Below are 17,162 nucleotides of genomic sequence, written 5' to 3' on the forward strand. Positions count from 1 at the left end.
CAGGTCGTTTTAACGGCGTTGGAAGCCCGGCCGTTCTTGGGGTAACAGCCGCTCGGGTTCGGCAGAGCCAAACCGGCCCCTAGTCCAGCAGATCCGTTTCTCCCGCTTACTTCTCCGCTCTGCCCCAGTGATCGAAGGGACCCTGGTTGTACCTGGCCAGCAGCTGGAGGCGCCTGAGAGACGGGAGGAGCTTTGATTTTTCCAACTTACAATTAAAAACCCTCCGGTCGGTTTCACCCTGAGTAACTTTCAGCAGCTCGGCTCTGTCCTGCTGCAGGGCCGCGGGTGCTGTCCAAGGCAAACAGCAGCCGGGCGTTTCTCTCTCTTTGTCGGCAGGGTTCAAAGCTCTCGTGTAAACGTGCGCTATGGGGTATCGGTGCAAACCCGAGCAGGAGCTGGGGAGTGAAACCCATTTTGCCTGCCCTCCCCCCTGGCTCTTCCTCGCCAGAGCGAAAATCTCCCGTCTTTCCTAAGGCGAATCCAGGTGGCTTCACTTGAAAGCCAATGCAGCCTTCGGCCCCCCAGGTTAGCTGAATGTCTCTGTTTTTGCAGCGCCCACCGCTCGCATTGTGTGAAAACACCGCCCGCTGTCCCCCTGCCAGCCCGCGATAAGGGGGTTATTAATTATTATTATTATTTTATTATTATATTTAGTATTTAGTTTCCTTTTCCCCTTCCCTCCCCCCAGCTGGCTGGGAAGGTCTACGGATGTTTCTAGAGCAGGTGTCCATCAGAGAAGCTTTCTCTGTCTCTCTCTCCACTGATGGGCTATTGCTGGGATATGCGAGGCTGCCTCTCTCCGTGTCTGTCTCCCCCCCCCCACCCCCCACCCAGGGGGAAGGGGGGGGTCTCTGAAGGTTTGCCTCAGTCTGGTAGAACAAGTCTATCTTCCAGCGTCGGGGGGTCATTAATAACCAATTAGGAGGGTCACCGCCGCTCATATATAGCCGGCTGAGAGAGTTTGCCAAGAGGAATCTGTCAAGAGCGAGGAGCCCATCGCCCCGGGCTGAGCAGCGCTCTGCGCCCGGCTTCCCCGCCCGCCCTCTGCGCCCAGCTGCCCGGCGATCCCGCCCTGTCCCCCCGCCGCTGGGTTTCTATGATGGGCTCCGTGCTCCCCGCGGAGGCGCTGGTTCTCAAGACGGGGCTGAAGCCGCAGGGGCTGTCCTTGGCGGAGGTGATCACGTCGGACATCCTCCACAGCTTTCTCTACGGCCGGTGGAGGAACGTGCTGGGGGAGCAGCTCTTCGAGGAGAAGAACAGCCACAGTAACCCCAAAACGGCCTTCACGGCGGAGGTGCTGGCTCAGTCCTTCTCGGGGGGTGAGTAGCCTCGTCTCCGCTCCGCTTCGCAAGGGAAGCGGCGGGGGGTGAGGATCGGGCCAGGCCCTAAACACTGCCCCCGCCAGCCGGCTCTGGAGGGCAAGAAGAAGGCGCCGGCGCCGGGACCATCTGGGGAGAGCCACCCTCCAGAGCGCGCCAAGGTCCGCGGGGCGCTCCGCCCGCTGGCTTCCCACCGGCCCCATTCCCGGCAGCTTTTCGGCCTCTCTCCCTTCGGCTGAAAATCATCCCACCCATGGGGCGCCAGGGAGAATCCAGCGCTCCTGGTTTCCAGAGGAAAAGGCCAGCAGCCATTGCTCTGCGGATCCGTGCGCCCCGGGGGTCCCCACCTCCGAGGGACTTTGCATGTTCAAGTCTCTTTCCCAAGCTCCCTTTTCCCGCGTTGACTTTCCCACTCCGGCCTCCCATCGCTTCCCCGCTTTGCTCAGCGTTTATCCTCAGCCCATTGAAGCCTTAAGCCCCTGGCATTTAAGGCCTTATTAGGCGTGTAATAGCAGTTGACTGAGAGAGAAGAGGGGTTTAATTCATTTAGTTAACTTGGGCTTGACCTGAGAAAGTTCCCACTTAAACCAAGACCTTAAAAAGGGAGCCGGGGCGGGGAAGGGGGGGGGGACGTTTCTTTTCTTTAAGATGTCTCAAGTTCTTATTCCTCATTCATCAGCTCGGGGACAATCTGTTTTCTCTCGCTTTGGCATCTATGGGGCGCCCCGGCTCCCTTTCCCCCCTCGAGGATTTCTGTTCCTCTCTTAATTTACCATGGAGCCTAATTCCATTTTCATTCACATTATTTCAACCAGCTAATCTCCCCATTTTGTCAGAGGAATTCCTGGGCCCCTTTAAGCAAGTCCCTGCGCCATTCAGGCGCGATGGATCGCTACAGCATTCTTAAAGGGCTAATGAATTTAGAATTAGCAATTGCTTTCTAGTTGAGTTTAATGAATGCGGATCACTTTAGCTGCGTGACAAATTGCTCGATGGGCTGAAATAGACACCATTTAACCCCCTTTCTCCGCCCTGCGCGCTCTCAACGTCGGGTTTTTTTCCCCCCAGGTGCCTTCTCAATGCCTTGGAGGGGAAGCTTGTAAGACCTTGTAGGATGCGAGTGGGGCATTTCTCGGCGCGGGTTTGCTGGGGGGCCCGGGCAAGGCTGCGAAGTTCGGTTAGAATTTGCCAAGCCGTACTTTGTAGGTGCCCAGGGGCAGGAGAGGCTGTGGGGAGGGAGGATTCCTCTGCCCCACAACCCGCCCAGCCCAGGGCAGCATGACTTCCAGTCTCCCAGCGCCGCCCAGAAATTGACAGGGGAGGGGAGACCACCTCGCATCCCAGCTTCGGAGTCCCTCGCTGAAGTCTGGTGCCTTGTCTCCCCGGGAAGGGAACTCCCCTGCCCGCAGAACGCGGCGCTAGGATTCGGTCCCTGGCAGGGAACCCTGGTGTCCGGGCGCCGCTTACCTGGGGTGGGGGGAGGGTTGGGTTAGAGACTGGGGGAGACGGACAAAAGGTAGAATCGGGGTTAGTTAGACCGGGGGTGGGCAAAGACGAGCCCTGATTCCCCCCCCCCAACCCCCTCTTCTCTCTTCCCTCCCCGCAGAGGTGCAGAAGTTATCCAGCCTGGTCCTGCCCTCAGAAGTGATCATCGCCCAGAGCTCCATCCCCGGGGAAGGGCTGGGCATCTTCTCCAAGACCTGGATCAAAGCTGGCACTGAGATGGGGCCTTTCACCGGCAGAGTCATCTCGCCGGAGCACGTGGATCTGTGCAAGAACAACAATCTCATGTGGGAGGTAAAGAGGGGAGGGGGGCTCACGAGTTCAGGGATGGGCTACCTAACTCTTCCTGCGCACTGAGCATAGCCCCTCCACTGAGCGGGAGAGCCCTGTTACCCAGCTAGCCCCGTCCTGCCCGCGCAACTTGTGCCTGTGCGCCCAACTTGCAGGAACACGCAGACCTCGCTTCACAGAGCAATTAACGACCGGCTTTGCGGTCCAGGACACGGGACAGGGAATGAGGACTCCTCGGTCCCGTCGCTTGCTCGTTGCGACCTGTGGCAAGTCATTCCCCCCCCCGTGCCTCAGTTTCCCCACGGTATAATGGGGGACCACGGTGATATGGTGGGGGGGCTAATTAAAGGGCTTTGGGATGGTCCCGTTAAAGGAGCTAGACATGCCGGTGAACGTACCTGATTTATCCCAAAGGGGGGTGTGTGTGTTAATTTCGCAGGATTTCCATAGGAGAAAGGAATCTTTTATAGAATAAATAAATTCCGCCCCCCTGGAGTTAGTCCCCGGCCCAGAGTGGAGAAAGGTTTCCTTTGCCTTATGCAAATTCTCGCTCACAAAGCCAGGTAGAGAGACCAGAACCTGCCTCACACGGTGCCATTAGACCTGGAGTAAAACGCACCGGATTCCCGATTGCGTTTCACCCGCAGCGGAATGATTGCCTCGCCCGGGAAAGCGGGTTGGTGCGTGCTCTGGGCCAGCCGGAGGGAACTGGGGACTGCCCGGAATGGACACGAGGTTTCCAGCCTTTCGGGGCAGACCTTGCGTGACCCTGGGGTTTAGATCAAGCCTAATTTAACAAAACGCAGGGGGCAAAGCGCTACAGAAACAGCTGAACTGACCCCTGTGAGAACAGCAAGGACCTCGGTGCTAAGGCTGGGCTGGCCTGGGCCACATTTCTGTAGGTACAAGTCCGCTGATGGAAAACAGCAGGGGGTTGGGCTGTAGCTAGGAGAAATTACGGTAAGGGCAAGGCCTTTTCATTCAATAGCCCCTCATCTGGAAGGGCCCGGGCCTGATCCGACTCAGTGAAGCCGATGGAGTTTTTCCATCCGCTTCCTTGGGAGCTGGGTTCGGCTCCAAAATCTCCTCCTGGCCCAGCACCAAACCTCCTCTGCTGGCCTCTTTTTGTGCCATGCAGAGAAAGGGAAGGCCAAGGCCCCACCAGACAGCAGTACTTGCTGCGGGAAGTGAGGACCTTGTCCCTGTTCCCAGATAACCAGTGTGGCTCACTAGGGAGTTTGCCCATCTCCAGTGTAACCAGGGATGGAGCCCTTTCAATCTGTGTGTTTTAATTGCCAGGAAAGCTGCTGGCTTTGAGGTGCTGCTCATGCAGGTTTGCTGCCTTTGTTGCAGCCTGTACATGCCCAGGGCTTCCCCTTTCTATGGCCCTCCCACGTCATCTCCACTGGGAAAGATGAGCTACACACACTGAACATCCCATCCTATGTGTTGCCCCCTCCCTTTAACTGATTAAACCCCTCTGACCCCTGCCTCCCATCATGACAAATAACACCCACCCCAGCCGCTACAAACTTGCCACATAGCCCCAGGGATGAGCATCCCTGACCTACTGAGGCTCTGTGTGTGCATAGGGGGTGTTTAAAGGCCACTGACTTCTCACAGCACCCACAAGACCCTGAGCCATCCCTGGGTGTGTCAGGTGGAAAGGACTTGGGCTGCACATTCAGCCACGAGGCTACTAATATATCACTCCCTTGCTCCTCACCCTAGGTCTTCAATGAAGATGGCACTGTCCGCTACTTCATCGATGCCAGCCAAGAAGACCACCGTAGCTGGATGACCTACATCAAGTGTGCCAGGAACGAGCAGGAGCAGAACTTGGAAGTGATCCAGATAGGAAACAGCATATTCTACAAGGCCATTGAGGTAAGTGAGGCTGGAAAAAAGTGTGTGTGTTTTGGGGAGAAGCGGAGCAGGGAACCGGCATTCCCCGTATCGCGCATCCTCCCTTGTTCGTCAGTACTTTGCCTTCAGGGGCCTAATTCAGGCAGCAGTGAAAAGGCTAGTGGCTTGCGGAGGGAGAAATGTTGGCACCGAGACCCTCTCGAGAGCAGCAGGGGTCGATGGGGCGGTGTTGGAGAGCGACACGCGCACACATGAGAACGGAGCTTGGCGGGCGGCTCGGTGCAATCGCCATTGCCTGGGTTTGCAGGGGGGGCCTGGAAAAATGGGAGTTTGTCTTTCCTCCCATTTCAGTTCAGTCTTGATCCACAGGGTGTGTGTGTGTGCAGGAAACGGGAAAGAGAAAATAAATAAGACTTGGGCTTTCTTTCTGCTGTGGATCTGTGTGGAGGACTGAGATGTTAACCTTAGGGGTCTGCTCCTTCTCCCATTGAAGTCAGTGTGACTTTTGCCACTACCTCTAATGGGAGCAGGATTCTGTCATTGCCTCTAATGGACCCCGCTTCTAGGTCTATGCCTGGGACAAATCAGAATCAGGTAGGTTTAACATAAAACATACAGGTTACGTTATTGTTAAAATTAAAGTATTGGGGATTCAAGTTAACTACACAGATCCCTGATCCTGCAAGTCTTGATTCAGCCAAAAGATTCACTGAATTCCATGGACCGGGTGCTGCTCCTGGTAACAACGACATAAATCAGGAGTGACGCCAGTGAGCTTTGTGTAAAACCAGTGTGAGAGAGAGGAGAATCAGGCCATGGCATGTTGGCTGGATAAAGATGTGCAGGATCAGGCTTCCAGAGCTGCAAATTACGGAACTGGCCAAGCCCATGTTTCTGGTTAGTGGAGTTCAGTCGCAAGCTCTTTGAGGCAGGGATCATGTTTTCATCAGTGCCAGTACAAGGGGCCCCGATCCGGCTTCTCAGAACTACCACAATATACAGGTTTAATAATAGCACAGCTGCCAGGCTGTGGCTCTGAGACCGCAGATCTCGCCGGCTGGGGTGCTGGCTCCCGGCTGCATGGAAAGGTGAGGGCTATTTGTCTTTCATCACAAATTGGCCCCCCAGGAGAGCTCAGGACTGCAATGGGACCGCTCCTCACAAGCAGCACACAACCGGACTGCCCAAGCAATAGAGCCAGCCAGTTCTAATGGGAGGTAATCATCTCCAAGAGGCACCCACAGGCCTCTGAGCACCTAACAATATCAGAGCTGAAGGCAACATGTTCCACACACCCGATATTAAAAAAATCCCTGTAAGCCAATGCCGCAAGCTCCCTGCAGAGAGAGACAAATAAACAGGGCCCAGGAGGTGCTGAGACTCCCATGGAAAGTCTCTGGAAGCGGGGCATATAGGGAGCATGCCACACAGAGGGGAAGGCCCCACCTCAAACCCTGTTGGGATGATACCTTGGGGCAGCCAGTGGGCCCTGCCTGCCGAGCAGGAAGCAGTTGGAGTTCAAGGTGGCGGCCGCATTTCGGATGAAAGGGATGTTGGATTCAGAGCCCGACATGGGTCTCAGCAGTATTACTATTCAGCTGCCTGGGTGGGGGCAGGGGTGGGAATGTCCCTCATTGAATCCAACCTCCCATCACGGCAGGATTGGCTCTGGCACGACTCCAGCAGTGAGTCGAGGATAACAAATGCCCCAGGAATAAGATTGGATTCACTTGGCTCTGGAGACTCTCTTAGCCAGGAGAGGAATATGAGCACACGCTCGCCGTTTTGCTCTTTGCCACGTGTGTCCAACAGAGCCAGCTCCAGGGATCCAGGATAGAACAATTGCGCCCTGAACACACTAGCGGAAGGGAACGTGCAAGGGGCTGCCTGCGTGGTGCTGAGCAGTTTGGTCCCCAACCAGCTTAAGTGTGTGTGCTTACCATGTGCATAGTCCCATTGAAGTTTTTAGGGCCCTGCATTGGCTTAAAGGTGAGCCACATGCTTTGTTGGATGGTGACCCAGGTCCACAGCACCTTGCAGATCACCCCCAAAGTGAGATTTGAAAGAAAAAACATTGGGTCCCAATTCTGTGCCCCGTAGGCAGGTCAAACTCCCACTGACTTCAGATAGGAGTTCTGCCAGCATAGGGACAGGTCATTCAGGCCCACAGTTTATCCTGGAGCTAAATGAAACAGTCAAGTCAAATAGGTTGGTGCAGAACGAGCGAAAACTGTTCCTTTTCTGTGGCAGGCAACTTGGGCATTTGTAACCAGCTTTCTGCAGCGTAAGGCACTGCCCGAAGCTAGAAACCATCCCCAGCTCACCTGTGTAAATCCAGGACACAGGAGAGCTAAGTGTTGTTATTATGTAACGTACCTCACAGGTGGGGTTTCTTTGCCTAACGGAAAAATAATAGCTCAGATTTTTATCTATAGCTGATCCTAAACTCCTTATTCCTGTGGATGGACTGCAGGAAAGGTTGCTCCTTGTAAAGGGAGTGTAACTGCTTTTTATCTTTGTTTTTTATACCATATGATGAAATACAATCATAGTATTATACTGACATAATTCTCAGAAATATAGATCGATGACATGTATGTGATGGCTAGCATACGTGTGTGTATGAATGACGATAGATACATATATAGGTGTGTATATAATACCTAATACAGACAGACAGTAATACGCAGTTCACACTGCTCATATGTCTGAATCCATGACTCTACAAACACCAGAACACTATTTTTCAGTTCTTCTAGATCGCAGAAAACCCAAAATTATAATAACGTAAGAGTTTGTGACTCCAATTGACAAAGGAAATAAATGTCACAGTTAAGCACAGTGTGGTACATGCTGGTATCCAGACGTCTACTGGTGTGCATGGGTCTGCTCCTGCTCCCAGTGAATTAAATAAAGCAGGATCACTCCACAGTGTCAGATGGAGATGGGGTTAATTACGAATTTTGTTCTGAAAGAGAGAGGGAGGGAAATCAAAGTGTCCTGAAAGTGTCTGAGATTAGATTTTAATAGCTCGGTCTAGGTCCCGATTCTGCATTCCTTCCTCGCCCCAGAGTCCCATACCCAGCCACACAATGCACACGCACAGTGCCACAGGTACTCACGCTCTGAAGTTGGCTCCTATTCCTCTGTTTATTCTGTTTGAAATCATTAGGAGTGGAGGTTGGGCACACAGAATGCTGGATCAGCCTGCATTGGGGTGAATATTTATTGAGGTGTCTATTTGTGGGAGGGGGGATTAGAAGTGGATTTTCACCCAGTGGACCTCATCCACTCTGATCCGCTTGGGTACATCCTTAGAATCCCTTTGATGAACCCGCTAGAGGGGGGTGGCTCCACCATATCTTTTACAGCAAGTGTATCCATTCTGCCCTCAGAGCAAAGCTCATTTAAGAAATGTAGGTTATTTATTGCAAACATCTCTGTCCATGCGTAGGCGCTGAATGACCCTTGATATCTTGGCTGCTTCCCCGCTTTGAAATACCAAATGAAGGGGCCACTTGCTCACCAAACGTAATATACGCACCCTTTAAATCAAAGCTACTGTTGAGTTACGGGAGCACAACTAAAGTGTCTCAGAACAGCGAGTGATTCCAGCCACTATTCACCACCTTGAAACTTCACAAAAGCTAAACGTGGGTTTAAAGTAAATATGAATCCCAGGACTGAGGCTCTGGGTGGTTAATTTCAGAACAGAGTGACCCTCTGGAGACAGTAGTAAGAGCCCAATCCCGCAGATTTGACTCTCCTGAATAGACCCCAGGGCTAATCTCGTAAAGGCAGCAGGATTGGGCCCTTAATTCCCAAAGACCGAGTTTCTGATCTGTAAATGTGGATCTAATCTTTGCAATAACATCATGGAAAGCAATGCTTTCATACATGATTACATGTCATTAAAAAAGACATCAGTTTCTTGGGAATCCAGCAGAGGTAGGATGCAATGCTAGAAAAAGAACCGATATACTGAAAAATCCAGTTTATTACACACACACACACACACACACACACAACATCTTTCTCATCTGCATTCACACACACACTCTCTCTTCTCTCACCTCCCCCCCATCTTGCACTCTCTCCACAGGTGGACACACACTTTGACACACTTTCTTTTGGTCTCTTTTTCCCAGCACACAGCCTTGCAAAGTGTCTATGTTTTCACGCAATCCGTCTGTTTTCATTGCGGTAGTGTCTGAACATCGCCCACACAGTTAAACCAACTCCACTAATGACCCAAGGCGTCTTAGTCCTTCCTCCTCCCCCCTAGGCAGGTAGATTGGGGACATTTTTGTAATTAATTGCTTTTATTTGCTTGTTGAATTTTTGTTTCCCTCTTTTCTTTCTTCCCACTTTCTCTTCCTTCTTCATCTTCTTCCTCAGCTGTGTCTAGCTGCAGCTGTGGGCGTGCAAAGTTGAGGCAGTGAGTTTCAACCTTCAATCGGAAGGCCGTGAGATTTGTGGGGGTGATTCAGATTGCCTTGGTGCCTGTGTGCACACATCTTTCTGTGCACACGCACACTTCTGCCCTCGTCCACACGCACGCACACTGGTGCATACGTGCAATCCAGCGCGTGCACGCTGGATGTGCGTTCATCCCTTCTCTTCTATTTATTCTATTCTATTAAAAGGGACTAGTTTTCAATGAGACGGTTAAATGATAGCATGCATGCCAGAAAGTGAGACCTACAATTTATTTCCAAGTTCATACTATTCAACCCTTAGATAGGCCACTATTCATCATATTAACCAAGTGCCTAACTTAAGGTCAATTCCCATTGTTTGTAGCGTGATTCCTCATATGCTTAAAGTTAGGCATATATTTAAGTGCTTTGCTGAATCTGGCCCCTGTGTATTCGGTGACTCGATGGCTGCAAAGTTGTGCTCCAGAATCTGGGCTTTTATTATTACAATTATTTAAATTAAATCTCTAAAACATGATTTGCATAGAAAACCATAAAAACACGAAGTAGGTGTGATCTAGTGTAACAGTGTCTGACAGCCTAAAATTGTAGCTCAGACCAGTGAGAATTGCCTTGTTCTGAAACCTAATGACACCACTCTAAATGCCAGCCCGGTTAACTATTTCTTGATGGGTCATTTCAGCAGAATATGGTTTGCTCACCCTACGTTTTCAAACTACTTCCCAGTTGCCAAAAGCCCCAGCAATCCCCTGATCTCTACAATGTAGGTATGCACTGTCCTCCCACAAACCTGAGACACTGAAAAAGTGAAGGGCAAAGGAAAATAAATGGATTTCAACACCACAATAAATAATGCAGAAGAGATGCTTTCAAACCTCGCTTCTTAAATGTCCTTATGGCTGCTGCAGAATACTCCGCCTGCTGCACTGAAATGCGGCAGGAATCAAAGACCTTGCTGTAGGGTTATTTATGATTATTACTGGCATGGCATGGCCCAGGACCCCACCGTATTAGGTGCTGTACAAACACAGCACAAAAAGCCTATCCCTGCCCCAAAGAACTGAGAATCTAAGTAGAATTTAGACCAGTGATTCTCAACCCATTTACCATTGTGTGCCACGTCTTTGTTATGTGGGCTGCATCCAATCCTGCCTGTATGGCCCTGAGGATGTCACAAGGGCCGCAGCTCTGTGCTGATTGGGCCGCAGGTTGAGAACCACTGATTTAGACCCATCTTCCCACCAAACCACTGCCCCTTACTGGGAAGTGTGCAAGCCTTTCCTTTAACTAACTGTCAGGTTCTTCTCTGATTGTACTCTGGGCAACCCAAGCCCTTAGCTATTGTATCTGCACTTCCTGTCTGAGCTTAAAAAGCACCAGCAGGTCCCTCCCCCACCCCCACACCAATTGGCTCCTTTGGTGGTAGTAGGAGGCTTGCTGGGGGCAGAGAAGAGTCGTGCTCTGCCACATCTCAGCTGGGGTAAGATGGAGCAGCCCCTAGGTTCAGCACAGCACATACCTGGCTCCCAGATAGATCTCCCCCTTCCTACCGCACAGGAGCAGATCTCAGCACAGGACAGAATTTGGGCCGAAATGTTTAGGGGCAGTACTGGATCAGATTAACACTGCCTCTCTCTGCCTCAGTTTTCCCTCCCACCCTTTGTCTTTCTTGTCTATATAGATTGTAAACTGTTTGGGGCAGAGACTGTCTCTTATTCTGTGTAAGTACAGCACCTAGCGCAATGGGGCTCTGAGCTCAGTTGAGGCCTCTAAGATAAAGCCACTGTTGGCCTGTCGCTGAAGCCAGAGGGAGCTGTCAGGTCTATTTGTCATGATCAATCTCTGACTATTTTCCAGTCTCGGCAGCACTTTCTCAGACAGTCCGGTCTCTGGGCTGTGTGTCTGCCTTTTCTAGTCCTTTTAGTGTGCTCAGCATGGTTTGGGCTATTGGAACTAGGGAAATGGCAAGTGTCTGGATGCCATGTGCAGTTCTAATCATGTGCCATAATTCCTGTCTTTTACCTCTCAGTTCCAGGGTCCCGCTTGGAATCACTCCAGATTCCAGCTGCCAGATTATCTCTGCTGTAACCCCCGAGTTACACCAGAGATGAATTTTGCCTTAGTAGTCTAAGGAAGCCTCTGGCTCCAGCTATCATGGAGGCAACAAGCAGAAAAATCTATTCACATCACCACCCTGTTTGTTTTTTCTTTCCCTGTAGATGATTCCACCAGACCAAGAGCTGCTGGTCTGGTATGGGAACTCCCACAACACCTTCCTGGGGATCCCGGGCGTGCCGGGCTTGGAGGAGGAGCAGAAGAAAAACAAGCACGGTACGTAGCGCTAGATAGGACAGTAACTGTTGCAAATGCACATCAGCTTTCATCCCCCAGCCCGCATTCTGCGCACACAAGCCCTGCTGGCTGTGCCCTGGCTATCCCTAGACAATGAAGGGTGGGAGGGGTCTCACTAGCACCTGGATCCTCTCAGGCAAACAGGCTCCTTCAGGGCTCATCCAGCAGGGACTGATGGTGGACCGTGACCCAGTGCTGACAGACCTTGATGAAGAGGGGCGCAGAGTGGGATGGAATAAAGCCTTGAGGGTCTTCTCTACCAGGTGTGCTTCTGAAGGGAGCCCAGCACTTGGCTCTGAACTGTTCCAACCACTGCTCCCTTGCAGCTCGAGATACCTGCCGCAGGGCCTGACCTGTCTGGCCTTGTAAAATCCTGGGCCCCGTTTCTCCAGAGCTGTTTGCACAGCCTGGACCAGCTCCTCAGCTGGCGTGAATTGGCTTCGCTCCACTGGGAGACTTGCACTGATTTACTCCAGCACTCAACAGATAACGACCAGTAATAACTTGATGTTGCCTGAGCCCTTTGTAATACCAGTAAGGGGGAGGGTCTGAGCACATTGGGTCTCCCTTATGCTGCTGTTCTCTCCAGGCTTTCCTTTTAGCTGCCCCAATAGAAAACTGCCTGGGGCTTTGGTGGAACCAACACCACTGGGATCCCAAAATGGAGAGGGTAGGCTCTGTAGTTTTCTTCTTGGGATCCCTCTGAGCCCCACTATGGAACGAAGGCTGCTTAGCTCATAAGGATTAAGGCCAAGGGGCTCCCCCGAAATTCTGCCGGAGACATCAGTGAGTCTTAGCATTGCCTCCCCATGCTGACTTGTCCAGGGCTATCACAGCTTTGTCTGCAGGATCCCTAAGGCCAATCAGCCTGAATAGCCTGTGGCCCAAATCCAGCAGTGAGAGAGCCTTTCATTCATCACTCCCACTTGGAGGAGGCTTCCTGGATGGTGAGTGGGGCAGAGAAAGTGCTGACTCAGTGATCTGCACTAGCAGAGGCTAAGTGCTGAGTCACTGATTTCCCTGAGCTGTATGGTGGCCCCTTCCTTAATCCCCTACAACCCCATCTTCTCCCAAGATCCCATAACAGGGGACTCTTAACTCCTCTGGGATTCCTTCTCTGCTTGTTCTGCCATTTCCCACTGGGACAGACGGAGAAGGGGACCGGAGCGAATGAGCCAGAAACAGGGCATTTTAGATCTCCAGGTCCAATAGGGGGCAGAATGCAAAGGGGGACCAGTTTGTAGAACATAATACTGTAGTAAGGAAAGGAGAGATAGTGAGCCCCATGCAGCCTGCTCTGTGCGGCTGCCTCAGTGTGACCTTAAAAAGGGTGCTCCTGCCTGCACTGCATTATAGATCCCAGGGCCTGAGCAGATGTGGGGTTTGCCCCACTGTCCTTGACTCACTCACACTCACCCGCCCTGCCTCTTTGCCTCTGCCGAGGTGACTGCTTCTCTGTATGTGCATGGGCTCAGGGCTGCAGAAGAGCTCAGGGCCTGATCACCAAGTGCTCGGCCCCCACAACCGGGGCCCGATTGCCAGTAGCACTCAGCCCCCATCGTGACTCAGCCAGATTTTCGAAAGAGCTCGGTGCCCAGCATGCACCCAGCATGAGCGCTTCTGGAAATCTGGCCCCGGCTGTGGGTGCAGGGCTCTTTAGACAGCCCTGGCCATAGTTTCTAAGATCTCGTGGAGATCCTTTAGGAAGAGACGGAAGTGACTGATCCTGCCCCCCCGACCCCGAATCCTTGGGAGGAGGAGTGGGTCATGCGCAGCCATGGACCCACTGTGAGTGAGAGCACAACTCGCATGGGCAGGGGAGGCTTCCTCCCCCAGCACAGAAAAACAAGAGCAAGGATTCATCGTGTCTCCGGAGCTGCTGTGCTGTGAATTCCATGGCCAGCTGCTCATCGTTTCAAAGCCCTGCACTCCCCCGATAAGATGGTAGCATCGCTCTTTGTTGTTGTGGTGCTGAGGTCTGTGCAGGTTTGAAAGCGCTGGCTAGCGCCAGGCATGATGCAGACAGAGGCTGTGCAGACTTGTCCCCTGCTCCCAAGTCTGGCCTGCAGCACCCTTGCTCTGCTAGCACCAAGTCCCTGCCCAGCTCTGCCAATGCTGATCCAGACCCCTGCTGTTCTAGCCTCAGGCTCCTCCAGAGCCCAATCGCGAAGTGGGCAGTGGTTTTGTGACATGGACAAACACCCCATAAGGGCTAGATGCAACCCACCCATCTTATTTTCTTTTGACTCCCAGCCAGGATTTAAACCTGAGTCTTAAGGGGGGAGCTATTGCCTTCAAATATTGACTAACCCAGTCCTTGAGAGACATCTTAGCAGCACACAGGCCCAGATCTCAAGGACAGAAAACAGCAATCCCCCGCCTCCATGAAGAAAGGCTAGTGATTAAGGCATAGGGCACCTGGCTCTTATCTCCAACTCACTCTCGCCTTGAGTGAGTCACTGAGAAGCTCTGTGTCCAGTTTCCTGGTCTATAAAACTGAAATAGAGAGACCTACCTCCCAGGGGGCTGGGAGGGTTAATTGGTCAAAGTGCTTGGAGATCCTTAGATGGCAGATGCAGCTGAGTTTTGCGCAGTGCTTACAGAAATGCTGGTTATTTATTATCGATTCATTATGTGCTGCAGGGGCATTGCTACTGCGCTTGTCCCGACCGGTCACCATGCACCAATGTGCCTCTGTCTTTATTGAAGGTGCTGTAACCTTGAGAATCCCTCGTGCCATGAAGTCACCTTACAGGCACAAGGAAGGGCATGAATTGCTCAGGCCCTGAGATCCTGTTTCGGCTGCAGAGCAGAGGGCAGCGGCTGACTCCTTGTGTTGTTCTTTATTACACAGAGGACTTCCACACGGTGGAGACCGGCGCGAGCACGGCCGGCCGCATGCGGTGCGTGATCTGCCACCGCGGCTTCAACTCCCGCAGCAACCTGCGCTCCCACATGCGCATCCACACCCTGGACAAGCCCTTCGTCTGCCGCTTCTGCAACCGCCGCTTCAGCCAGTCCTCCACACTCCGCAACCATGTGCGTCTGCACACCGGAGAGCGTCCCTACAAGTGCCAGGTCTGCCAAAGTGCCTACTCCCAGCTCGCTGGACTCCGGGCCCACCAGAAGAGCGCAAGGCACCGACCTCCCAATGCCTCCCTGCAGTCTCACTCCCCAGCCTTGCCCGGGCCCCACCCTGCCTCCCTGGCACATCACATACCTACAATGGTGCTGTGAGCCACTGTCGGGCTCCGGGGAGCCATTTCCAGCTGTCGGAGACTGGCATTGATAATGCGGATGAATTTGTGGGCATCAACCCTTCAGGGAGGGGTGGGGGGCAGAGAGGATGGGGCAGGGCCGATTTCTTAATTAAACAGTTTGCTGACGAAGAGGTGTTTGGCATCAGGCAGCGAGTGGCATAAAGGCATTTGGGAGGGTAAACACATTGAGAATGAAAAACAACATGAACCCTAATGTGAAGACACCAGTATATGTGGGGGGAGGGGAGAGCCAAAATGCTGATTTCTGAAACATTTTCCAAGGGTTTTTGTGTTTAATCCAGTTGGAGGAAGAGAAGAAAAATTCCTTTTCCTTCTATTGAAGTTAGTGCAGCTGGAAGGCCAGATTCACCATTGGTGGGAGTGGGCACCATTCTGTTGAAGTCAATGCAGCTGTGCCTGTTTACACCAGTGGCAATTTTGGCCCCAAAGCTGTTTGCACTGGGGATATTTACAAAACCCTATTCTGATGTTAGTACTGGTGGGAGCAAAGTACAGAAAAAATCATGGGGCCAGATTCCATTTTTGCCACCATGTTCTTTAGGCTTGGAGTCCATGCTAGACCCCCAGCTGGTCCCCATGCCACTTCAGCTGGTCCACCACATACCACGTCCGGCTGGTCTGCCATGCCAGAGCTAGCGCCAGTGGGAAGGATCTTTTGTAAGTTTCCACAGACTCAAGTGTATTAGTTCAAAAACCACACCCCTACTTTTTCATGCCTAAGCTGTGTACCTGTTAAGACCTCTGAAACTGCACACACATCTGAGCTTCTGCCCATGCAGACGGGACGTGCAAAGTGGCAATTGAGCAACAGGACGTTGATAAAAATTTGCCCCATCGTGTGCTCAAGAAATGGAGAGTCAAGCAAGTCGTCTGGTGTCACCAAAAGCATTTTTCCAGGAAGTGTGTGAGCTGGAGTGGTTAGAAGTGCTCCCCACACTCTCAGCTCACCTTGCCAAGGCCACCTCCCACACTGCATGGGTGTTCCTCCTCCAGCTCTAAACTAGGGCTGCTTGTCCTTCAGGAGATCCATATCTCTAGGGCCTATTTAAACTCTTACCTCTACTGCCCTCTGGAGACCAGAGAGAAATAATTCCTTTGGCCAAACCACACCCAAAATGCAGTCCGGAGCGCCCCCTTGAGTCCTGCCACAGTTATGAACCCAATAAGAAGGGTTTTGTGAAATAGAATATAAAAAACCTATTATAATATTATTAATTATAAGTATAAGATGTATAGAGTTTTCGCAAACTGTGTTTTACTTCCAGAAAACAATTGTCACTTTACCTTTGTAAATATTTATGTAAAACATTATTTACAAAACTTTGATATTATATATTATTTGATGGTATATGTACACAGCTGTAAATACATTTGTACCTCTCTCTCTTGTATTCTAAATAAAAATTACTTGGAACATTTATCATTTAGAAGGTGAGTTGTTTGGGAGTTTTCTTTCTCTTTGTGTTCAAGGAAAGCATAATGCTGGCCTTGGAAAGGGGATAGTGGAGCTTCTCCTAGAGGGTATCATTGAAATTTGGTTCTTTTCACTTCCTTAGTGTCTTCAGGATCCTAGCTTGTGTTTGAATGAAATGAACAAAAGATCCCATCACTGTATTATCAAGCACTGGAACAGTTTCCCATGGGAAGTGGTACATTGTCCATCACTTGGAGTCTTTAAATCAAGATTAGATGCCTTTCTATGCTCCAGTTCAACCAAAGTTATGGGCTTGAAGCAGGAATCACCAGGTGAAATTTTGAGGCCTGGCTCCTGTTATGCAGGAGGTCAGACTAGATTATCATAATGGTCCCTCCTGGCCTTAACATCTAGTATCTATTTCACACATTTTGGACAGAGCATAATTTACTGCTCAATCCTCATGGATTATTTTCAAGAACCATCCTTGCATCTTGAAAGATGATGGTTTTAAAATGTGGGGAAAAGCAATTTACGCACAGGCCACACACAGAGCCAGAGACACATGGTGTTCATATGTATGTAAGCACAGGGTGTTGAACCCCAATTTTCATTCATTACAAATAACTCCTGCAGTACTTAACAAAGAGGTACAGAGGACTATCCCCACCTCCTTCTGGAATCACCTGGCCTTTAA

The 17,162-nt window shown here is 51.4% G+C and overlaps 1 protein-coding gene across 1 annotated transcript; it reads left to right on the forward strand.

Moving 5' to 3' along the window:
- Positions 1-1,096: 1,096 nt before the first annotated feature.
- PRDM12 (PR/SET domain 12) lies at positions 1,097-15,007 on the forward strand. The gene is made up of 5 exons (XM_077836158.1): positions 1,097-1,319; positions 2,926-3,116; positions 4,845-5,000; positions 11,638-11,749; positions 14,625-15,007. The coding sequence occupies exons 1-5, from the start codon at positions 1,097-1,099 to the stop codon at positions 15,005-15,007; spliced, it is 1,065 nt and encodes a 354-aa protein (XP_077692284.1).
- Positions 15,008-17,162: the final 2,155 nt, after the last annotated feature.

This window comes from Eretmochelys imbricata, chromosome 16 (assembly GCF_965152235.1).
Source record: "Eretmochelys imbricata isolate rEreImb1 chromosome 16, rEreImb1.hap1, whole genome shotgun sequence".
Classification (NCBI taxonomy): domain Eukaryota; kingdom Metazoa; phylum Chordata; order Testudines; family Cheloniidae; genus Eretmochelys; species Eretmochelys imbricata.